At 45.4% G+C, this 25,453-nt stretch overlaps 1 protein-coding gene across 3 annotated transcripts in view; it reads right to left on the bottom strand.

Moving 5' to 3' along the window:
* Raver2 (ribonucleoprotein, PTB binding 2) overlaps positions 1 to 16,799 on the bottom strand; it is a 74,406-nt gene extending 57,607 nt beyond the window's left edge. For all 3 annotated transcript variants that reach the window (XM_075945522.1, XM_075945523.1, XM_075945524.1), the window contains exon 1: positions 16,453 to 16,799. In XM_075945522.1, coding sequence (XP_075801637.1) covers positions 16,453 to 16,668 — 216 coding nt within the window. In that variant the 5' untranslated portion in view covers positions 16,669 to 16,799. The remainder of the gene's footprint in view (positions 1 to 16,452) is intronic.
* Between the last annotated feature and the right edge of the window lie 8,654 nt (positions 16,800 to 25,453).

Below are 25,453 nucleotides of genomic sequence, written 5' to 3'. Positions count from 1 at the left end.
AAAGCATAAAACTGGAAGGCATAATATATAATATAAAGGACCTGTCAGGTTAAAAAAAAATGCCCTGACTCACCATTAGAAGACAAAGAAAAGCTCCAGAGATGACGTGGAGTTAGTTTTGTGCTGGCATCTACGCCGAGCATGGGGTCTGCCCTTAAGAGAAGTTTGTTGATCCAGTGAAACTTCCTTGGGAAAGACAAATTTTCCATCTGATAGCAGGTGGCTTCTGCTGGAGATGGTGTCAGGGTCAAGGATGGGGGTTCCCTTGGTGCATGCTGCCTGTCCCCGTGAGCTCACGCGTGCCGTCCCTGTGGAGTCTTCCTCGGTGTCCTCATCCCCTCTGGCTCCTACACTCTTTCTGCCTCCTCCTCTTTAGCGTTCCCAGAGCCCTGAGGGGAGGGACTTGGTGGAGACATCCCTTTTGGGCTGACTGTTCCACGGTCTGTCACTCTCTGAATTTTGTCTGGCTGTGGGTCTCTGATTCGTTCCCACCTGCTGCAGAAGGAAGCTTCTCTGCTGACGGCCGAGCAAGGCAGGGATCTATGGGTGCAGCAGAACGTCCTTAGGAGTCATACTACTATTGTGTGTCTTTAGCAGAAGAGCAATATTGGTTTTCTCTTAGATCCTTCGCTGATCTTGGCTACTCAAGCAGTGTTAGGTACGGTTCCATCTCATGGAGTAGACCTTAAGTCAGTCCTATCAGATGCTGGCTGGTGACTCCCACAGTCTTTGCACCACAATTGCACCAATGTATCTTACAGGCAGGTCACCAATGTAGACTGAAGGGTTTGTAGCTGGGCTGGAGTTTACCTTTCTCCTTTGGTAGCATGCAGCATGCAGAATACCTTCCGGTACTGTGAACACCAGTCCATAGGGTGAAGGCACTAGGCAAGCACCAGCTCCACCTCTCTGTGCCCAGCGAGTCATGTAGGCACTGTCTTCAGCTACAGGCCCTTACTGTCAATTTGCAGAGAACCACCTAGCCTTGGCAACTGCCTAAGCTGTTTGGGGGTTCCATGGGAACAAGTTCTTAGACAAGAACTTGATTAGATGTAACCCATTCCTGGTACTGGAAGCTTCATTTGATGCGGAGAGATGGCCAGTTGGGACTCTGTCTGCCCTGTTATTTGGTGATTTCATTTAGACCACCTTCCTATACGTGTTTATTTTAGGAGGCTTCTACTGAAGCTTTCCTGGGTTTCATATAATCCCTAGAATGGCTCTTAGTTTTAGCTGTCCTTCCCCATTTAGGAATTAGTCAAATCTTTACACTCACATGTTCTATTACACACCGGTATGTATATGCATTCTACTGTACTTGTTCTCTCTGCAGCCCTGGCTGGTCAAGGCACCTCCTTACACTTCCCTGACATTTAGTTCTCCTTCTGAACTTCTTTCTCCTTCTGTACTTATTTCTACTGCTTGTTTTTTTTTCTTCTGTAGGTGGCTTTAAAAACACTGTGAATACTAGTCCTTTGGCATTAACAACTTTACAAATGTATTCCCTTAGTACATGGTCTGCTGCTCTGTTTAAATTGAGATTTTCAGTGGCTTTTCATTTTATTTATTTATTTATTTTGGGTTTCTCTGTGGTTTTGGAGCCTGTCCTGGAACTAGCTCTTGTAGACCAGGCTGGTCTCGAACTCACAGAGATCTGCCTGCCTCTGCCTTCCGAGTGCTGAGATTAAAGGTGTGCGCCACCACCGCCTGGCAGGCTTTTCATTTTAACAAAGCGGCTCCTTCCCCCATGAAACTGTGGAGTCTGTGTCTTAGGAAGTCTCTTCTAAGAGGGTATGCAAGTGCACACCTGCAATCCTAGCATTCAGGAGGTGGAGACAGAAAGGTTGCGAGTTCTAGGTCATCCTCAGCTACATGGTGAGTTCAGTCAAAGCCACTGGGTTACATAAGACCCTGTCTTTAAACAAGGAAAGAGCAGGAGTAGGAGGTAGAGAAGGAGGGGGAGGGTGGGAGGAAAAGAGGGGAAGGGGGAAGGGAGGCTGAGGAGGATCCTTCCTAATTATAAAATATAAAAATGATCTTGTTTTCCCATAGCTTTCTTCTTTTTACACTTCAGTTTTTTTTGTCTGTTTATTATTTTGTTTGGTTAGTATTTGAGATGGGAGGTCTCAGCGCTGAGTCTAGTCTTGAACTCCTGATCCTCCTGCCTCAGTTTCCAAAGTGAGCTTTCAAGCATGCACTTGCAGTTTAAACACAGTGTGAAGTAGGAATTTGGCTTCTCTCAAATTTCATTTTCTTTCCAGCAGGATGACCTGCTGTCAGGCCACCACTGAGCCACTGCAGAAGTTAGCAGGAAAAACTTAGGAGAGGAACTCTTTGCTTTGGGGCTCATGGTTTCGGAGGGTTCCCCTCAGTCATGGTGGGGAAGGCTCTTGGGGACAGCTCAGTCTACAATATTGAGACTGTATGGTTGAGGTCACTCCCACTGAGGTAGAACAGGAGATAGCATCGCAGCAGGAACCAAGGGCTGGACATAAACATCAAGGTCTGCCCATCACGATCTATTTCTGCCAGCGAAGCCAAGTCCCAACTTCCAGTTTCCAGAACCTCCCAAAATTACGCCATGAGCTGGGGACAGGATGTTTAAAACATGAATCTGTGGGGGCATTTCAGATGCAAACCATAACACTACCTCTCTGAGACAACGGCCTCCAGATAGACACAAATCATTGTGTAAGCCCATGCTTCTGTCCCATTGGACATTTGTCTAGCCTGTGCTAACAATACGCTACCTTAAATATGTATAAATCTTTGGTTTTGGGGGGGGAAGATTCCCCTTATTATTCTTGCTTCCAGTTTGGGGCTTTTGAAAATAAAACTAGGAAAAAAATTTCTGAGTAAACTATAGATGAGAATAAAGCAGTCTGAAGGTTTTGTCCCTCTAAAGCTCTGCCGGAGTTTAATTGCCACTCAAGTATTAAGAGGGCAGAAACTTAATCTGATTGTGTCTGGAGGTTGACTGGGGTTATATAAGGTCATCACGGTGGAGCCCCAGCCATTGACTACGGATGGATTTGTCAGACATCAACAGAGACACGGGGGACACACCACCCGATGGCCTGCGCTGCAGTGGACCACTGCAGCCCAGCTATCACCATACATGGGTCCTTGACCTTGGACCAGACTGTGAAACGAGTAACTTTATAACTTGGCCAGACTCCTGTATTTCTTTCTTTCTTTAAGAAAGAACTATATTTAGCTTATGTTTGTCCTTTGTAGAATCTGCCAGTTTCAGGGACCTTTGAAGCACCTGACACATTCACTAGCGGATCATGGCTGTCAAGTGTCCTACCCGAGCCAACTTGGGAGAGTCACCTGGCATTTTATTTTTACCCATTCTGGTAGGCACACAGGTAGTCAACTGTGGTTTTCATCTGGTTCCCTATCATGAGTAACCAAGTCACAGACCCTGATTTTTACCTGATCATCTCTTCTAACTTTCTGGCCATTTTTAAACTGGTTAATTTAGGTTTTGGGTTGTTTTTTTTTTGCATTTGTTTACTTTGTGGGAAGGAGAGGGAACACACTAAACTGAATGTGTAGAGGCCAGAGAAGGACTTGTGGAAGTCAGTTCCCTCCTTCCACCATGGAGGGTCTGGGAAGTGAACTCAGGTTCACTCAAGTGCTTCTATCCACAAAGCCATCTGGTCAGTTCATGAATCTTTCTAACTTCTTATAAAATATCTGTGGTTTTCTCCCCACCACCACCACCACTTTTTCTTTCTTTTAAGAGAGTCTCTATGCAGGGCATGGTGGCCCACACCTTTAATTCTAGGACTCCAGGAGACAGAAAGAGGAGGATCTCTGTGAGTTAGAGGACAGCCTGGTCTACATAATGGGTTCCAAGACAGTCAAGACTACATAACAGAGAACCCCCGCCTTCGGATCAACTACAACAACAAGACAGTCTTACTGTGTAGCCCAGGTTATATCACTGTGTAACTAAGGTTGGTCTCAAACCCTCACTTCCTTCTATCTCATCATCTCAAATGCTAAGATTACGGGGGTGAGCTCCCATGTCCAACTTAGAATTTCTTTAAAAATTCTGCCTATAAGTCCTTTGTCAAATATGAAGGATTTTCTTCTAGTCTATGATATACCTTTTTAAAAATTATGTCTTCCTGATGAAGTCATTCATTTTATCCAAGTTTCACCTATCATTTTTCTCTTCTGGAGGATGTGTTGTGTCCTATTTGGGAACTCTTTACCTACCGAAGGTCATAAAGAGATCACTATTTCCTAACATTCGCCCTCGGGTTATGACACACCTCTAAGGAACTGCTGAGTGGTGTTAGGTAGGGGCCAACTTTGTGCAGAAGAATTTCCCACTTCCCTGGGGATCCTCTACTGGAAAATGTGAGTCTTGGACTCACTGGCTGCTTCAATACATGTGGGTGAATACTTGGATGTTCTACTCTGCTTTGCTGAGCTATTCATCTGTTCTTTTTTTTTTTTAAATCAATATCACACTATTAAGTCATTACAGATTTAGAATAACTATTGAAATCTGGTAGTGTTGGTCTATGAGCCTTCTCTTCACAATTACCCTGGCTATTCAAAGTCCTCTGCACTTTTGTTTAAATTGTGGATCACAACGTCAACTTCCAAGAATAAGACCTTCAAGTGAGACTGTTTCAAAGGATCATGCAGGTGTTGAAGGCCTGGTTCCCAGATGGTGCAGCTGTCCGTAGCTAGTGGGGCTCAGGGGGAAGGGGGAGGCTACTTGTGAGAGAGGTTGCTGGGGACTTTGGAAGGTAAATCTTATCCCTGGTCCCTTCTCTGTCTCTCTGCTACTTGGTCAGCAGCCTCCTTCATCAAGCTTTTCCACAATGACTCTCCCTGGGCCCAGAAGCAATGGGGCCAAGCAAAACCAGGCTTAGACCTCTGAAACATGAGCCAAGGCAGCTCTACTCTTTGAAGCTATTTCTCTTAGGTACCCTGTGGCAGCAATGGAAGCCCGGCTGGTACAGACTGCAATCACACTACAGACATGGGTACAGAAATCAAGGCTTCTTCAACTTTTCCCACTCGTGTCTTCTCACCCCGTAAATGTTTACATAATACTGGGTAAGCTGGTCTATAAAATGCCAACACACGAGTGTGTGTGTGTGTGTGTGTGTGTGTGTGTGTGTATGAATTTATGTGTACCACACGTGTGTAGGAGCCCAAGGGGAACAGAAGGTGACAACTAAAGTCACAGACAGTTGTGAGTTACCTTGTAGATGCTGAGAATAGAACCCAGGTCTTCTGCAAAAGTAGAAAGCAGTCCTAACTGCTAGGCTGTCTCTCTAGCCCCTCCACCTCTTTTTATTTTTAATGGTGAAAAAAAATTGTGTATTTTAGAATTAGCTCCTGGACTCAGTTTAGATGATCCCAGTCACACTGGCAATATCCAGAGCATGATAAACAGGACGAAGCCATGAAGGCCTATTCAGGGTGTTGACTTTAGCTGCATCAATGCCTAAGAGTTTCTTCACAGTCTGTTTAATTGGTGTTTCTTGGCCTTGACCTCCATGATGAATACATGTGTGTTTGTTTCTTCTACCTTTTCTGTGGCTGACTCAGTGGTCAGGTGGTACCTGATGATGTTTAGTGGTCAACTTGCTTCTCCCGGGCACACTCTTGCGGGGGTATCTGCGCTACCTCCGGAGTAGCGGAGTCTTTGGCTGCCAGATGAGACTGGTGGACCAGCAAGTCATAGGGATCCTCCTGCCTCGGTACACTGCTAGGATTACAGCTTCATGTCATCACAACTAGCTTTTCACCCACGCGCTGGGGACCCAATCTCAGGACCTAATGCTTCTGCAACAAGCACTTATTCACCGAATCATCTCCACAGCTCGCAATCAGCAACTCTTAAAAAATAAACATCCCATCCATGCAATCCCCATATCTGCTAGTCTGACACTTAGATGCTGAGAAAGGATGGCAGGAAAACAATGAAAGTCCTCCAGGGAGAGACTGAGCAAAATTTTTAAGATAAGTAGGTGCATTACTCCAGAGCTGTCCACCTTGGTTTTCTGTTCATTATTTTGTTTTTTAGGCATATTTTATTCAGTTCATTTATTTGTGAGTGTGTGAGGGGGTGCCACAGCACGGGAGGAGAGGTCAGAGGACAACCTGTGGGAGCTGGTTCTCTCCCGTCATGTGGATCACGTCACCAGTCCTGGCAGCAAGCACATCCCTGCTGAATCACTGCCCCACAACTGGCTCGAATTTGAAGCAGAGTCTCTCTCTAGAACCTGGGGCTCAGTGATGGGCTACACTGCCCAACCATGAGCCTCAGGGGTCTTCCTGTCTGGACTTCCCCAGTGAAGGGATTATCATCAAATGCCACCATGCCTGGCTTTAGAAATATTTTTTTTTTTAAAAAAAAGGGGGGGGGGGTGCTGGGATTGAGCACAATCCGCACAGCAAGTATTTTACTAATTGAGCTATCTCCCAAGCCCTGGATTCCGGGACTCGGCCTAAAGAAACTCATGAGGTTTCAGCATTTGTCTTAGCAGTCGACTAACGGGAACCATTGGTTGTTTACTTCAGCCCAAGCACTGTGCGGACAGTGTTTTGTTTAGTCCTCACGCCACAGCGGCAGGATTTTTATATCTAGAGCTTAAAGTGGGCCCTATTTTAAGTGAGGCCTAGATGTAAATGACTCGCCCAGAGAGCACGAGACGACGGGGCTGTGTTTTCCTTCTGGCTGGCAGAGAGCGCGGCAAACACAGATTTACTACACCACAGCATCTTAAGGGTCTCTGTGACAAGGTAACGTCCACTCCCATCACACCCCTGGAGCCGCATCCCTGACCCGCTAACCTCAGACTGGGAGCAAGGTCAGGATGTTCGCCATGCAAATTCCTTGGAGGCAAAACTAAAACAGAGTCACTTGGTTCTGGCAGCTAAATGTCTGGTCATGTCACTCCCTTAAAATAAACACCCACTGCTTAATTTGGCTGATAAACTCTTAATCATCTAGCCATGCCTACTAAAGGCCTCAGCCTGGCATTTTATTGGGACCAACTCTAGCCTGTTTTTCCATTTGTCTTTAGGAAACTCAGGTACACATGCTCTTTTTGACTTTGGGGGGATTTTGGAGGGGTGGTAATGTGGTGTGTGAGTGTGCAAGCTTGTGAATGTGGAGGTGTGCACACCCATGGGCATGCTGTGGAGGCCAGAGCGGGCTCCTAGGAATCTCCCTCTCCATCTTACTGCCTAGACAGGGTCTCTCACTGAACCAGAAGTTCACCTTCTAGCGAGTCACCTGTCCTCAGTCTCCGATGTTGGGGTTACCTCCAAGGCCAGATTTCCACATGGGTGCTAGAGATTTGAACTCAGGTCCTTATGCTTGCAGAACAGCGCGGGTACATCCCAAGCCTTCTCCTTATCCCTGCAAAGTTTACTATAAATCTATAACATTTCCAAAACAAAAGAGGAGTCATTTGGAACTCCCATTACCCAAACCCAAGACAACTGAAACATCAAAGTAATTATAGTAGTGGAATACCACCCTCTGAACAGAACAGAACACTTGCGTCTGTACTGATGCGAATTGGTAACCGAATACATCTGAATGCTTCAAAAAGGACAGGATGGTTGATCTCAAAAAGTATCTCCCTGAACATCTTTATCATTCTGAAAGGAACACTTTCATGGCCTGGCACCCTCTACTTTAGCCAAAAGTGATTCAAACTGGAGAACATCAATGGGGGAGGGAGGCGGGACTTACAGTGCATCACCTGGGACTTACTGCCAACGATACACAGCCCCTGCCAAAGTCACGCAGCTCTAACTGTGAGGGAACACCACGCACACCCAAACTGGAGAACATTCTGCCAAGTACCTGGCCTGCAATCTCCAAAAAGGTCCTGGACAGACTCGAGCAGTCATTTCAGGCTGACGGAGGCCAAAGAGGCAGGGCGATGAAGCACACCAAGTGTCGGAACTGAATGAACCCTTTCACTGCAAAGCGTGTGATGGGCAACCGGCCAGAATAGGCACAACCTCAGGTTAAGAGGCACCAGGGGGACCTTGATGGTGGGATGTGGTTACACCAGATGGTACCCCGGTTTAAAAGGAACACGTGATAAAGTACAGTCACATGCCACACAATGATATTGTCAAATACAGTCTAGATATAGAAAGGCCACGGTCCCGTAAGACAGCAGGGAGCGTATGTGAAAGTTTCTATCACATACCAGCCCCATAGCTGTGGTAAGGTTGAATTATGGGGCAACACTCACACATCCATGGTGATCCTGGTACAAACAACCCACAGCACTGTCACTCATACTAAAGTAGACAGACAGTAAAATTAACGGCTGTAGAGGACACAACACAGCTGACCCTCAGCAACAATGCTGCCGGGCTATGCATCCACCATAGCATTCTTTAGAAGCCTTTCACAGATCGCCCTGCTGATAAAAACAGTTCACTGTAAAACAACATGTCATCTCGGACCAGGAGAAGTCTCGTGTGTGCCCCCCAACTCCTGACTGCAGGGGGGCATCGGCAGTCACCGACGGCCATCATGCAGGTCTGTGTGAGTGCACGCTATGATACCCACACCACGGCAAAAGGCAAAACTGCCAAACCGGATCTCTCTGTGCACACCCCTCATTAATTAATACGTGACTGTATGGGGGAGGTGTGCACTGGGGAGGTGCGTGGCAGCAGTTCTGGGGAAGGAAAACTCACTGGGCCATATTGACCATTTCTCTGGAAGCTTGGAACTTTGTTTGAGAATCTAAAGCACCCCAGCATCACAGGCTCTTGGACGTCGACACTTTCCCTGTAGCTCAGGCCGCCAAAACTCCCAAAGTCAGGGAAGTGGAGACTAATTTGAATCTTTTTTTAAAATAGTTAAACAGGCAGGATAATAGAAGATCCAAAGTCCAGGAAATAGAAAGCAAACACAGGGGAGATAATCAGAGTCGCTGGTGGGGGTGGAGTGGGAGGCACTGGAGGAAGAAGGAGTGGATATGGGCACAAATACAGGTTCAAGCAACTCCTGGCGGGTTCAGATGGCATTCTGGTATCCAGGTAGAAACAAACATTTAACAAAGAAAATGACAAGTAAGGTTGAGGAGGGAACAGTTCATAATCTGCAGTAACTGCACACAAGAGCACAGTGCCCACAAAAGCAGTGCAGCGGCCCCAGAAAGTTGTCCCTGAATTCAACACAAGAAAAACCATTTTTCTTATAAAGAAATGCCAAGATAAGGTTCTTGACACACTTTTAAAAACTATCTTTAAAGTCACATAGTGGTGGAGCATGCCTTTAATCCCAGCACCAGGGGAGACAGAAGCAGGCAAATCTCAGAGTTTGAGACCAACTGATACAGAGTGAGTTCCAGGACAGCCAAGGCTACACAGAGAAATCCTGTCTCAAAAGAGATAAAGAAAGAGAGGAAGAGAGAGTACAGAGAGGGGAGGGGAGGAAAAAATCTCTAAGGCCAGGCAGTGGTGGAGTACGTCTTTAATCCCGGCACTGGGGTGGGGTGGGTGTTGGGCAGAGGCAGGTGGATCTCTGTGAGTTTGAGGTCAACCTATACAGAGTGAGTTCCAGGACAGTCAAGGCTACACAAAGAAACCCTGTTTAAACAACAACTACAAAAAAGGAAGGGAGGGAGGGATCTTTAATCAATCTGTGTATTTGTCAATGGGTACATAAGTGTGTGCCGGTGTATATGCATGTGTGTGCAGGTGTGCCAGCCCCGTGCATGGACATGCATGTGGAGGCCAGCGGGATGGTACAAGGTGTCTTCCTTGGTTGCTGTCCATTTTATTATTTTATTTTATTTTGCCAGTGTCTTCCAGTCAACCTAGATCTTACTTCAGCTAAGCAGGCTGGCCAGAAGGCCCTGGGATCCTCCTGTCTCTGTCTCCAAGGCATTCAGACAACAAGCTAACAAGCGCACACCATATTCCGCTTTATGTGGGTGCTGAGCTGCAAGCCTCAGGTCCCCACAGTTACATGGCGGGAACTACACTGGCTGAGCCATCGCTCATCTTCCCAGCTCCTCATCTCCTTTCTTCATCTGACATGTTCTCATGTATGCAGCCTCAAGTAGGCCTCTTCTTCCTCACCTTCCGAGTTCTGGGCTTACAGACATGTGCCACTACACCCAGCCCCCTAAAAGCCCTCTTAAAAGAAAACACTGGCAACTACCTACTCTGTGCCGGCTACCACAGGGCCCGGGAGTGATAAACCAATGGCAAATACGAAGTGCTTCACGGTAGCACAGGCTTGTCACGCCACGGAGGCTGAAGTGGGAAGGTTGTAAATCTGAGGCCAGCCTGAGCTACTCAGTGAAACCATTCTGTTTAAAGGTAAAAGGAGACAGGCAAAAGGAAGTACTGTGGCTTCAGGTCACTACAGGGTCTGTGTTTACTGTGGCTCATGATGTGGGAGTCCAGGTCATCATGGAGAAGGAAGTGCAGAGGCGGAGACCAGACAGGAGGCAGGGCACACTACAAACCGTAAGGGCTAGTCCTGAGAGAGGTTCCACCTTCTAAAGGCTCCACAACCTTCCAAAGCAGTACTGTGAGCTGGAGGACCAAGAGTCCCAACACATGAGCCCCTGGGAGGCATCTTACAATGGTGATGTCCCGAGACATAATGAGAACAGCACTGGCCACCAACAGCAAGTTTCAACCTGGTCTACAATCCTCTAGTGAGATCGAGGATAAGCCACAAGAGATGCAAAACCCCTTGAAATTAAACGGTGATTTCCATGGCTATGAATACGAGCACTTTTGGAGAAAAGATACCGCTTTCAGCAGACACAAAATTGAATAACTTTAAGAGAAGGGGGCACTCTCACTGCCAAGAGCTAATACAATCACACACGGCAGCACATCTCCATCCAGCCCACAGTGTGAGCTTGTCCGGCACACTGACAGACAGAATAAAGCAGGTAGGCAGCCTCTTTCCACTCTGCGTCTCTTGGCAGCTTCTAGGTTAAGCAGTGCTGACACAGAGGTACATATGATATGATCCCTGTGATATGGGAGGTCCCTCTGTATGCTCTGAATATGTTTTATTACCATTGGTTAATTGAGAAGCTGATTTGGCCAATAGCCAGGCAAATAGAGCCAGGTGGTGTTGCGGGAGGTCCTCCCGCTCCTCCAACCTATAGCTGCTGAGATACCAGCCCATTGGGGCATGGTCTCTCTCCCTTTAAAAAAGCAGCCACTTCCCTCTTCTCTCTCTCTTCACTTCCTACTCCGCCGGCAACTAGACTCCTTTCCTGGTTGCGGAGAGGGCTGTTGCCTGGGACAGTGATCTGTAAGTTTTTTCCCCTTTAAATAAATACCACCCTATTAATCATAATCCCAAATTGGTGTAACATTGTTTGTGACTTACACCTTCAAGGTGGGAAATCCAAACAGAGGCCAAACAGAGATACAGGGGCAAAGAAGATGGGGTTGAGGGAAACCCCAGCTGGCCCCAGAGAAGCAAGAAGTGAGGTAACAAGTCATGAGCCTCGTGGTAAAATACAGAGTAGTAGAAATGGGCTAGTTATAAGAGCTTGTTAAGAATAAGCCTGAGCTAATAAGCCAAACAGTTTGTACTTAATGTTAAGCCTCAGAGTGGTTATTTGGGAACTGGCTGGTGGGAGAGAAACATCCAGTGACATCCCTGTCCTGTGAGACACTTACAGTAGAGCTCGTGGGAGAGGATTTGTAGGTGTATCCCTGGGTGAGACAAGAACACAAGCTTTGGAAGCAAACAAGATGCTAGCTCTCCACGCTACCCCTAATAAGTTCAATGGTCTTGGGCAACTTGTTCAATGTTAAATTTATATTTGTTTCCTCATCAATAAAAATGGGAGTAAGAAATTTTGGTTATACAGCCTCAAAATGACATTTATAGCCAAACTAAATCTGTGACCCAGATGATGGGAAGCACACAAAAATTTTTAACCTATTATTATCACAGATACCCAGAGGAAAGGGAACTCAAGCTGGGGAGCTACATCTTAAGAGACACCACGGCAAAGGGGTGATGGTGTGTGCTCAGAGAAAATAACTAAGATGATTGGGAAACCTGGAATTGTCCTAAAGACAGTGAGCTGAAGGGCGCTAAGCTACTAGTCAAAAAGGGATCAATGATCACAGGTCAAGGAAACAAATTTTATTCACTCAATATGATCAAGACGGCTGTAATAAAGGGGCAGAGTGGGACTCCTCATTGTACTACCTATGAAACAAAAGGTGTTGACAATGTGCTAGACTCAGGACCAGCAGATGGCTCAGCAGGGAAAGGTACTTACTGCTCCATGCTAGTAAAGACAGGAAGCAGAGCTGTCCTCTGACCTCCACATTCACATACACAATAATTAACAAAAGTTACTTTCTGTTAGCACTAGAGAGACAACTCAGCAATGAAAAGCACGTGCTGCTCTTCCAGAGGACTAAGAGTTCAGTTCCCTGAACTGAAGCGACTCACAACCTTCTGGAACTCTAGCTCCAGGCCTCCAGCACCTACAGTCGCACGCATGTGTGTGCATGCAGACACACACCGACACACAATTAAAAATAAACTTTAAAAAAGCGTGCTAGAATCCCTTGTGGTAAATGACAGATGTCCTCTACAGCCCCGGAGGGAGGGAAAGTGCCAAGACTTTATAGCTCAGCTTTTCGGTCTTCTGTCGGTTCTCCTGACATCCACTCTGTTCTCCACCAATACATTCTGCAACTTGTGCCCCAGGGAGGAGAAAGATTCTTTTCCCTAAAATACAACTGCTATGGCTTCTTTAGTTTTTACATTTTTATTACATTTATTTATTTATTCTGCGTGTGTGCACATGAGCACAACTTCTTCCCTTCCACCATGTGGGTCCAGGCTTAAGAGCAAACACCTTTACCCAATGATCCACCCGGGCAGCCTGTCATCTATGTTGTACCCGGATGAGATGCTCACTCTGGGGAGGGCACTACTGTGCAGAGATGGGCTGAGGTCCAGTTACTGCCTGGTTTTAACCAATTCCTCAGGTAGAGGGGAAGGATTGGGTTCTTTGCTTTTGTCACTTCTATAAGGTGAACACAAAGGAAGCTCATCCACACTACAGTGAGGTAGGGCTGGGTCTTCAGAGGGAAAGCTGGTGCTACTTAGACCAGCAAGAGGGAGTCTGCTTAGACAGCATCCTGATCTCAGCAAGAAACAGTGCATTTAAAAGCTAGTGACTGTACAAGGTATGGAAGAAGGGGGCCTATTGGGAAGAGGAAGGGGCCAGTGGAAGGGCCAAGCAGGGAAGGATGGTGGGCATTTGGTTCAATGACTACATACTAATAAAAATGAAAAGTAAAGAAATGGAGATTTTTTATTTTAAGAGACAACCTCCAAAGGATTACTGAAATCCTGTGGCTTGCCACCACGGGAGGTGCCACTCCTGGTTAGGTGGTCCTGAGATGTGTAAGAGAGCAGACTGAGCATGCCACAAAAAACAAGAAGCAGCATTCCCAAGGCGTCGGGTTCAGCTCCTGCCTCCAGATCCCGCCTTGAGTTCCTGCCCTGGCTTCCCTTGATGATGAGTAATAAGCTAGAAACTGAAATAACCCTTTTGGTCATGGTTTTCAATCACAGTACTAGGAAGTCAACTGAGTCAGCCCTTAATGTGATATTTTAAAATAAAGAAATGGATAACCAAACTCATCCATAAATAGAGAATTTCAAACACATGGTTAATAATTAAACACAATGGTGTATAACAGTTAAGCACGCAGTTCCAGTTCAGGTTATATAATATAGTCTTTCCTGATGAAAAACATATAAGAACTTTGATTAGTATATTGAAAACAAAATATAGGCAGGCAGTGGTGGCGCACGCCTCTAATCCCAGCACTGGAAAGGCAGAGGCAAATGGATTTTTTTTTTTTTGGACAGAGAAACCCTGTCCAAAAAAAAAAAGAAAAAAGAAAGAAAAGAAGAATAAGGAGGAGGAAGAAGAGGAGAAAGAAAAGAAAAAATATAGTCACTAGGAAAGAAAACAAAATTGTTAAAAAAAATCATACTGAACATATTCATAAAAATACAAAAATTATCTATTGGACTTTCTTTTCAATTATTTTTTTTTTGAAGTTAACACTTAAGCCTATTTTACTTCCTTATGTAACACTGGCCAGTGTTAGCTCTGAACATGAACAGAATATGGACAAAGCTAATACAGTACTGAGGATGAGGGGACTCACGGTGAGCATGGGGGTAGGACAAAGAACATGCTCCAACGTACTTTACACGTAATCTAACACTGATCTGTTTAGATTTCAAACCTGTGTATCAGAGCTATCTACACATTTTATGATACACAGTACTAGAGAAAAGATTGATGCCAGGACAAGTCAGGAAACCTTTGCTTAACCACTGACTGGCGGCAGCTCTGTTTTGACTTTCAGGTGAATCTCCAGTTCAGGGGGGAAAAAAAGTGGCATATGAATTGAGTTTGGTGTAAGCATTTAAATTTTACTTCACTGAGACATCTTAGCTTACACCATTTTTTTTTTGCTAGTTTATGCTTGCTAGTTTTACAGAAATCCTGAGACTAGGAGTAGTCATAAGTTTATAACAGAGAAAGAAATTATGTCCCCCCGCCCCCAAACAGTCACAGATGTAAGTCTCCAAAAGCCTTCTGTCATCATAGATCCGAGGTAGGACTGAAATAGTTCCTAGGACCCTTGGGTTTATTTTCCACCTCTTTTGGGAACACAAATGCAAAAGATAACAACGAAGCAGGAACAGGCAGAACTGACTCGAATTTGCATTAAGTATTTTTAGACTTCATGCAGGGAAATGTTAGAACAGAAATAGTTGCCATTCTACAGAGGAAATCCAGACACTTCTCCATCTTCTGCTAGGTTGTCATCAGAGTCGATACTCGTCTAATTTGTTTTGTAGAAATGCCATCTGCCTCTCCCAAGCCCCCTCTCACTGAGCTCCATGGAGACCTTCGCTACTCATGAACAGAAAGGCTGCCTCCCCATCGTTGAGGTCCTTCAGGTAGCGACACAAAACACCACCTGCCAGGAGAGCAGGCACTGTGTTCCCACCTATGTTATGAAGTTGTGGGCTCGTGTTTATTGTTTCTACATAAGGTCTACCAACGGTAATGAGGTAAGCTTTTGTCATAATCTATGACTCACAGAGAACATGTACTGTCACTAGCCAGTCCTCTTACAACTCTGAATATGGATCACAAAAGGAATTTCGTAAATCAGCCCTATTGGGATTTATGGAATTCCTTCTGTGGTCCTATCTACCAGGGCAGCTCACCACAGTTAGTGTTTATAGTCAAATACCTATAGATGGAATGTGCAAGCATCTGTACATGTAAGAAACCTAAAGAATAGTAAATTGTTATGTGTTTTTGATAGAAAAAACAAATGCATGTGCATACATGTGCACAAGAAAGGAGAGAAAGATAACGTCCTGGGGGACGTAACTCCGTTGGCAGAGTGCTCTTTGCATTCAGGAAGCCTTAGGAGACGGGGACACATGCACACGCACACACACACACGCACACACACACTATTTTGCTGAGTGTGTGATGCACACCTGAAATTTCAGCACGTGGTAGGTAGAGGAAAGAGGATCAGGAATTCAAGGCCTGCCTGGGATACGTGAGATGCTGTCTCAAAAAAAGAAAGGAGAGAAACTGAGGGGAAAACAGAGAGGAAATGGAGTGTGGGGGTGAAACATGAATGAAAATGAATGAGTATGAACCCCAGGTAAATCCTCCAAATTCTTCCGCTCTCCTACAATAAGCCTTTAACGTTCACAGTGAGAAAATAAAAGTTAAAACGGTCCAGGCTTTCTAATCAAGAAGCAACAGTTAATCTGGATTAAAGACACCAAGCAGCTTAACTTTAAACTCCGCGCAAGCCATTGAGGAACAAATCCTGCCATACTTGGTTTGGCAGAAGGCTGCAAGACTCTCCCGGCGCTGTATCAACCTCCGTTTCTCTGCGGCCTTAGCAAGCGGAGCAAAGTTGTTTCATACAAACTTGGTCAAGTGCTCCTGCAGCAGAACTCTCCCAGCTTTCCCTTGACCCCGCCCCCGTGGCAATTCAAGTTCCCAACACCCTACGAGGGACCCCTTCCTTCTCGGGAGAGCCTCCGGAAGCCAGACCCCTAAATCTGAGCTCCCCAGCTCTCCTCCACGCGCCTTCACCTACAACAGCCGCGGTGGGCTAGAGGGAACACAAAGTCCCGGCCAGACGTGGCGGCACCCGCCCCGGATTCCCCTGTCCTTGCACGAGTGGCTCCGCCTTTCCCAGCCTCAGTTTCCCTCACTGGCTGCAGAAGGGTTTTGTCGAGGCAAAGGGTCCTGTGCTGGGTGTGCATACCTTCCTCCTCTCCTGCTTCTCTCCGGCACCGGGACCAGCGTGGACTCCTCTGGGTTGCAGTGACCCAACCCCGGCCCCAGCCCGTACCCCTACCTGGGAGCTGCTGTCCTGGGGCAGGTTTTTCACCAGGATTTTCCGCCGGTTGCTCAGCTCCCTCCGCATCCGCTGCAGCCGCGCGGCCACCTCCTGGGGGTGCAGCGCGGCCACCTCTCCCGGGCGCAGCGCGGGCTCCGCGGCCTCCCCCGCCGTCCCAGCAGAGGGTCCGGATCCCAGGCCCGTGCCCCCCGCGCTGCCTCCCCGCGCCGCCATCTTCCCGGCGCCCCGCTGCAGACTCGGCGAGGCCGGAGCGAAGCGGGAGAGAAAGCGGAGAGGCCGCGCGGGGGCGAGGCGGGCCGGACGCGGAGCAAGGGCGCGCGGGCGGGGGAGGCGCCGCAGCCGCCGACGCGGGGAGAGAGGGGGCGGAGTCCGGAGACACGCCCATCCCAGACACGCCCCCGATGCTCCGCCCCTACCCCATGACACCTGCTAGAGCTAGAATGTGGTGGCGGGACTCGAACCCCTAACGGACTCTGCCCTGGCTCCCCGTGTTTGGTCTCGCGCTCCAAATTCGGGGGCCCCTAGGCACCACTATGCAACCTGGAGAACTCCCGGCCTCAATTCTAAAATATCAAGATGTGTGTTATTTGGCAAAGTTTAAGTCATCAACGAACAAAAAAGCAAAAAAAGAGGTTTATCTAAGAAGAAAAGATTCTGGGGAAAGATGTAGTACATCTGGTAAGATCTGAGCATAAATTTCCTAATTGTGTGTAAGAAATCATTGTCTTTCATTGGTCCCTATGCCCCCTACGATGGACAACCTGGCAGCTTGTGTTTGTAATACATATTGAAGCAGAAGCAAAGACTGGGAGAGTTATGGCAGAGAGCAGGAGAGCAAGCTCCTTGGTTATATGAAACTTGGAAGGAGAAGTGTAGAGATATACCTAGTCAGGGAGATCTTTGACTGGCTCCAGCTGGAATGACCATTAGTAAACGGGAGCATGGACCTGAAGGGTGCCCCATGAAAACACACTCAAAAATTGCCTGCATAACACCAGCCTGCAATGCATTAAAGAGAAATGCTTTAAACATAACCAACGTATACGAATAAGGGGTTTTAACTCTCATTAAGGGCCTGGAGAGATGATTCAGGCCTTATAGGAACTTACAGCTCTTGCAGAGACCTACAGTACCTCTCCCAGGACTCAAGTCAGGTGACTCACAACCACCTGTCATTCCAGCTCCTGGATCTGATGTGCTTTTCTGGCTTATACACATGCACACACACACACACACACAGGATCATGAATTCAGTACTTACCATGGGCCACCCACATATGTCTAAGTATGTTACAGTATTTCACTTAAAAATACAAATAGGCTGCCGGGAGGTAGTGGTGCACACCTTTAATCCCAGCACTCAGGAGGCAGAGGCAAGTGGATCTCTGTGAGATCGAGGCCAGCCTGGTCTACAAGAGCTAGTTCCAGGACAGCTAGGACTGTTACACAGAGAAACTCTGTCTCAAAAGGCAAACAAACAGATCCAATTAGGCAAGGTTTACTTTTTTTCACATAACACATGAAGAAATGGAATCTAGTCTGATTAGGCTCAATGTTCTAAATAATAAAAGTCATCTGTAATCACTCTACTCCCAGATTATGGTTACTAATTCTCAAACTGTTCTCAAATACTTATTATCATTAAAATTATTCAGGGCAGTACCCCAGTATTTACTCAGCCCTATTTCCATAGACAGACCCAGTGTGAAGAACCGATAGCCTATTGCAGTCTGCACATACAGAGGAATATTTTCCTGCCATCAAAGGAAGGCAACTACTGCCAAAAGGTAGGTGAACCTCCAAGTCATCTAGTGAGGAAAACTAGAGACAATGGCTACATACTGCATGATTCCATTCATAGAAGCAACAGGGAAATCCAGAGAGCAAAACCCAGAGTTGGGTAGACATGAGCCGAGAAGAGCATGTCACTGAACAGTGCTGCCCCACAGTAATGCGAGAATTCTCAAATGTCTTTATTACGGGGATTCAACGGGAAATACACGAATACAAGACAAGGTGGAAACGACCGTGGGTCCAGCTGCCAGGTTCCACAGTTCTGCTCAGGGGAAGTGTGAACAACCACAAGGCTTGCTTCTGCTCCGACATGCCAAATAGGGGTGAGAGAGACCCTTCCTCTTCCTCAGGAGAGATCACATCTGCACATAGAAGTCTCACCCTAAGACCGGTACCCCGGAACTATCCGCAGAATGAATTCCCACAACACTGCAGGCTCACACATCCCTTTGAAGCAATGTTTTGGGGCTAGAGAGAGGAGGCCAGTTCTGTGAATGTATTCAGTATTGCCTCAGTTCACTTTTAACTGGTTAATAATGTGAAGCTCACCTTATAAACACTTTGCTTCTTTTCCTGTTGCTGTGACTATAAAATACTCTGACAAAAGCAATTTAAGGGAGAAGAGGCTTGTTTCAGTCCACGGTTCAAGGACAGGGTCCACCCTAGCAGAACAGTCAGTGTGGTAGAAGCTTGAAGCAGCCAATCACACTGCATCCACAATCAGGAGCAGAAAGCAGTGATTGCATGCTGCTTAGCTCTTTCTCACTTATACACTCCAGGATCCCAGTCAGGGGGAGTAGCTATGCCCACTGGAGAAGGGTGTAGACAGAAGTTTCTGTTCTGCCTCATCCCACAGCTGTTCAGTCCCAAAGTAACACACAGAGGTTTATATTAATTATAAACTGTTTGGCCTATTAGCTCAGGCTTATTACTAACTACTCTTACAACTTAAATCAACCCATAATTCTTGTCTTTGGTTAACCACATGGCTTGGTACTTTTTCTCAGTAAGTTATTCTCATCTTGCTTCTTCTGCATCTGGCTGGTGACTGCATCTCTGTCTTTCCTCTTCCCAGAATTCTCTTAGTCTGGTTGCCAGGCCTATACTTCCTGCCTGGCTACTGGCTGATCAGTGTTTTGTTAAACCAATATGAGTGACAAATCTTTACAGTGTACAAGAACATGATCCCACAGCATTTCCCCTTTTTTCTTTCCAAAACAAAAACCCTGAATCTAATCTCCTTTGTTTAGCTTTTTTTTTTTCCTGACCATTAGCCATAACAACGTGCCACCAACATGCTAGATAAAAACAAACATCCATAATCCATCTTTGGGAATGTGGGGATAGTTTTCTAGGCTACTTCCTGCTGGCTGGGGGCACTGATAATCTTATGGGGACCCAACGAAAATTTAGGATTATGGTCACGTCCTCACTGGAGTATTCTGTGAGACTGGATCATCTCAGGCAGCAGTCTTGAGGCTGTTCTGGATGTAGAACCCAGAGATAACTGCAACAGATCTGGACCATCCACTCCTATCAAAGATTTTTCATGGGGTCTTCTTTGATCAAACCTTATTTTCTTAACCCAGAATGAATCCACAGCATCTCATTTCCTATGGAAACAAAAGAAGAACATACTTTTTGACTTATATTTTGAAGTCAAGATATTTTTAAAATATATAGGTTGATTTAATCCAGCAGCATTTATAATCAAACGTCTTTTAGCAGCTGTGGTTCCTTCCTCAAAATTCAAACAATTCAAAGACAATACAATAACATATTATATCCAGATTGTCTGTTATTTTCCATCTTTATGTGGCTGTTTTTTTACTCTATTTCTTTTTTTTTAATCTTTGATTTTTTTTTTAGACAGGGTTTCTTTTTTTTTTTCTTCTCAGATCACGCTTTACTGGAGTGCCCTTGGTTGAGGGGAGCAGGAAGCGAAGGGGCAGGAAACGAGGGGCAGGAGACGAGAGAGAGAGAGAGAGAGAGAGAGAGAGAGAGAGAGAGAGAGAGAGGGAGAGGGAGAGGGAGAGGGAGAGGGAGAGGGAGAGGGAGAGGGAGAGAGGGAGAGAGAGAGAGAGAGAGAGAGAGAGAGAGAGAGAGAGAGAGCTAGACAGGGTTTCTCTGTGTATCTTTGACTTTCCTTGAACTTACTCTGTAGACCAGGTTGGCCTTGAACTCATAGAGATTCAGCTGCCTCCCTACCAAGTATTGAGATTGAAGGTGTGTGCCACCACACTTGACTACTCTATTTCTTTTCTTAAGGACTTTCTCTATCCTTTTTCTTTTCTCTCCCAAGCCTATGTATATTTTTAAACATACTGTAAACTGTTTGGAATTTTTCTTTTAATTTGAATCTGTCTTTACTGTATAACTCTATCTTTCTCTGATCATATGCATCTTTAATCTGCTAAGTGATATGGCTAGGATTAAAGCTTCAGCTTTGGCAGATAGTTCCTCCCCACTCCTTGGCTTCCTGAGAGCCTAGCTTCATGGCGGAGGTACTGACTGAAGTCATGTTTTTTGTCACAACTCTGTGGAGTTTCTAGGTCCATGTCTCCACCAAGAAGCATGCCACTAACTGCTCCTAAATGCCATTTAAGTGTTTGGTGGCAGAGCCCCTTTAAAGAGTTGCAAGGTTTTTGCTGTTAACTTTGAGTCAGGAAGCCTTTCTTAAAGGAGCTGAGCCTCTGCTTGCCGCCAGCACACAGAGTCTACCAGAGTAAAGATGGTCACCAAGAAGCTACGCTTGACTCCGTTCTTGTTTGTCTAGAATCCTTTTTTTAAAAAAAAAAAAATGCTTTCTCATGCTTTATGTGGAAATTCTTGCCAAACGTTTGGGCACCAGTATGTAAACGGAGACAAAGCTTTCATTTCCTGGCCACCCAGACCCAAATAATCATGCAGAAACTATATTAATTACAACCCTGTTTAGTCAATGGTTTAGATGACTCCTAGCTAACTCTTACATCTTAAACTAATCCATTTCTATTCATCTATGTGTCGCCATGAGGCTGCAGCTTACTGGTAGTGTTCTGGCATCTTTCTCCTTCAACAGCTACATGGCATCTCCCTGACATCACCTATTCTCTCTTTCTATTTCTATTCAGATTTCCTGCCTGGCTTTATTCTTCTAAGCCATCGGCCAAAATAGCTTTATTCATTAACCAATAAAAGCAACACATATATAGAAGGACAGCCCTCGTCAGAAGAGTGGGCTGGTTACTAATTTTTAGTAATTTTGTCAACTTGACACAAACTAAAGTCATCTGGAAAGAGGGAACCTCAACTGAGGAATTGCCTCCATCAGGCTGGGAACTCTTCTTGATGAAAGACTGAAATGGGAAGGCACAACACACTGTTGGTAGTACCAGCCTTGGGCAGGTGAGCTGAGCAAGTCATGGAGTGCAAGTCAGTAAGTAGTGTTCCTCTGTGGTTCTGCTTAGTTCCTGCCTCCAGGCTCCTGCCCTGACTTCCTGTCAGGATAGACTGTAAGCTACAAGATGAAATAAGCCCTTTTTTTTTTCCCTCCAAAGACTCTTTGGTCAAGATGTTTATCACAACAACAGAAAGCAAATTAAGACATAGTTTTCCCACCTTCCTTTACAGAATCAGGATAAACCCCATAGGTATGTTGTGGGGGTTTGAATGAAAATGGCCCCCATAGGCTCATAGGGAATGGCATGCTTATGAGGTGTGACCTTGTTAGAGAAGATCCTGGTTTTGTTAGAGGAAGTGTCACTGTGGGTGGTCTTCGAAGGCCGGTGTCTTTCTCTCTTCCTGCTGCCTGTAGATCCAGATGTAGAACTCTTAGCTACAACTCCAGTACCATGTCATGGCACCATGCTTCCCACCATGAAGATAATGTACTAAAACTCTGAACTGTAAGCCAGCCTAATTACATGTTTTCCTTTATAAGAGTTGCCATGGTCATGATGTTTCTTCACAGCAATAGAACAGTATCCATCCAGCACATATACCTACAGGCTAACCTAATTTACATAATCCCTCGTAAGTATGCTTGGAAGCTTGTCTTCTAGGTATCTCAGGTCCTGCCAAGTTGGCAACACCAACCACAGTCTATCCTATGAAATCTTTTCTTTCCCAATATTTTAAAAATTATTATCGTTTGGGTCTGTATATTGCTCTATAATGAAAATGACTATATGTACTTCACTAATTTTGATATAGTAGACTTTTTAATCTACTGCAGTCTGCACTGCTTTAATATCCTTGTGTCTATATTCGGAGACCTTTGCCTTTTCGGAGACCGAAGGATAGAAATGACTTCTGGCCTAGGAGCAAGCATAGTTTAAAGACATGGAATTGTAACTCAGAAGTGTTTTCTTCAATTTCTCCCATCACGAGCCCTGCAAGAAAGTGCTTCTCTCTCAGCTCACACCCACAGTGTTCCGATGTCAAAACCATCTCACTTTTATTTTAAACTTTATTCCTTTGATTTAAATTTCATGCATCTTTAACTTAAATGGAGGCTGGTTTCCTAGAACCGAGGGACTTTGAAAGGGATATTCTTCAAAGTGGGCAAGAACCAGGAATAGCCTCAGTGAGCGCTGTATCCAGACTCCTTCATTAAGGTTCAGAACATATATTTATCCAAATGAATACCGTCTCCTTGACAAACATCTGTTAAAGGCCGGTTATGTTCCAGACAATAGATATATAAATGCATTGGGAATACAGAAAAAAAAAACACAATAAACGTCCTGATAGATAAGGACCAGGTCTCACTAGGAGAGAATTATGTAATGATTATAATTAATTGTAATTTATAAGTATGCAAGCAGACCTTCAGGGACAGCCCTAGGAAGCAGGGAGCTGACCCAGCTTCAACAGACACTGCATATGCTTGAAGCCTTTTCCCAAAGGCAGGTTCAAACCCTACAGCAAATTATTCTTAGTGAAATGTTTGAAGTCAAGTCTGGTGAATGAATCAGGTCTCTCTGCTCTCTGACACACACACACACACACACACACACACACACAAAACTGTGATGACAGTTGTCCAGGTTTCAGATCATCAATCCTTTCTTGTTACTTTTCCTCTACTGTTTTTAGAGAATTTGGAAAAAAAATAACGGTGCCCTGATTAAACTTTTAAAAATTGAATTGATTGTCCTTGCCACATGAGAGAGAGAGAGAGAGAGAGAGAGAGATGAAAGCTACAAGGATTTGCGAATTCTAGTCTTTATGATTCCAAAGAGGTCCTTTCATTGCAGGTTTTTAAACCGACTCTAAATTGTAGCTTCTATAGAAAAAAAACAAGGAACACTCTAATCTCAACTCACCATGGGGTGTAATTACAAGCTGCAACGGACTTACCAATATCCATGGGCCATTATCATGATCTACATAATTACCTTGTTCTTAAAATATGAACCATGCGTTCACCTTAGCCCTTTTAAAAAAAATACATGGATGGTTGCGCTGCAATTCTTGCAGAGGTGTAATAAGCCTTACTACTCCTAATAAAAACAGCCTCTTGTATTCAAACATTGTAATCATACATTATGATAATAGGATTAAAATAAGTTAAGTAGGGCTGGGGAAGTACTTAGTTGGTGGAGGACTTGGTTTCGATCCTCAGTTCTGCATAAACCAGGTATGGAGGTGCACACCTTTAACCACATAGCTCAGGAAGAGAATCAAAGGCTGACATTTTTCTTGGCTACCTCGTGCATTTGAGGCCATTGTGGTACAAATGTGACTGCCAGGAAAAAGGAAAGAGACCAGAAAAGAGAAAGGGGGAAAAGTTAAAGTGTGTTAATTATAGGAGCATTACATTTGACTATCCCACAGTATATAACAGGTGTCCTCAATGTACCAGACATAGCACAGGGCACTGGGTTTGAGTGTTATTCAGAAGTGGATCTTTCCCTAGAATAATTACATCTCAGGAATTTTGAGCTCTGTTTGGTTAATGCTGTTAATAAAGTGCTCCATAGCTTGGGCTATGGCTTGATTCTGACTTGAGAACACCCTGAGAAGTCGGGTCTTGACAGACAAGCGGTTTTATGCGTGAGGTGAGTCCCGAGACAGAGCACACAGGCATGGGTAGCATCAGGAGCATCAAAGTGTAGTGGGCATGATTCCGTTTTCGGGGTGGCATCAGTGCCAAGTCCAAAGGGAACAGGAAGGCAGAGACTTTTCAGTAGAGAAATGGCCCCGTAAATTTAGCTTGTTGGAAAACAGCTCTGAAAACAATGGAGGAAGTTCATGTCTCCTGTGTTAGGAACCTTGTGAGGTGCAGTGAAAACGTTTCACTGGAGTTCCTACCGGGAGGAATAAGGACAAGAGAGCCACGGATCCATACACTTTATGTAGGTTAGCCGAGCCTTTCTTCTCTCTCTCTTTAATGTGATGCTGTTTGAACCCTATAACTGACCTGCCTGCCATAGAGCTGAAATGGACCGTTTTACCAGTGAGAACGCCGGACAGGGAAGGCTGGGTACATTGTCAGGGACGCAGTGGGGGAGCCATCAGGCCCCAGTGTAAAATTTATACTCTACTTTTATACTCCGATATAATAATAGTGTAAAGCAGTAGCCACAGGAAGGGTTGGATTTGTGAGAGTTTCCTGAGATGGGTGGAATAGAGCTAAGTTCTACAGAAGCAAGAGCGCAGGATCCAGAGTCCGCTGACCTCAGGGCAATTTTGGGTGACTGGAAGAACTGCTCAAAACATGAGAAACAGCCAGATGTGGTAGTCCATGCCTGTCATCCAGCATTTGGGAGGCGGAGGCAGGACAAATCAGAAATATTAGTCTGGCCTAAGCTACACAGAGACCCTATCTTTAAAAAAAAAAAAGCATGAGAGATTTTTTTTTAAGAAAAATTAAACATCTATTTCATTGTGTGCGTATGTGTTTGAATGCTACAGAAGGCATGTGGAGGCCAGAGGACAGCTTGCGGGAGTCAGTTCTCTCCTACCATGTGGGTCTCAGGCACGGAACTTACGTGGTCAAGCTTGGCACCAAGCGCCTTTACCTACTGAGCAATCACGGACTGTGAGGTGATAGTTTAATGTGTCTCTAGACACAGAAGTATGTTATTTAAGGCTATTGGGAGGATTTGCTGAGGTCACACACACAAATACACTTAGCGGAGGGCTTGGCCCGAGGGCTGTATCAGTGTTAATAATGCTAAGGAATGCTTCTTATTCTTCACTCCTGGTACTAGGTTCA

The sequence above is a fragment of the Microtus pennsylvanicus genome, chromosome 13 (assembly GCF_037038515.1).
Source record: "Microtus pennsylvanicus isolate mMicPen1 chromosome 13, mMicPen1.hap1, whole genome shotgun sequence".
Classification (NCBI taxonomy): Eukaryota; Metazoa; Chordata; class Mammalia; order Rodentia; family Cricetidae; genus Microtus; species Microtus pennsylvanicus.
This window is presented reverse-complemented; position numbering and strand designations above follow the sequence as displayed.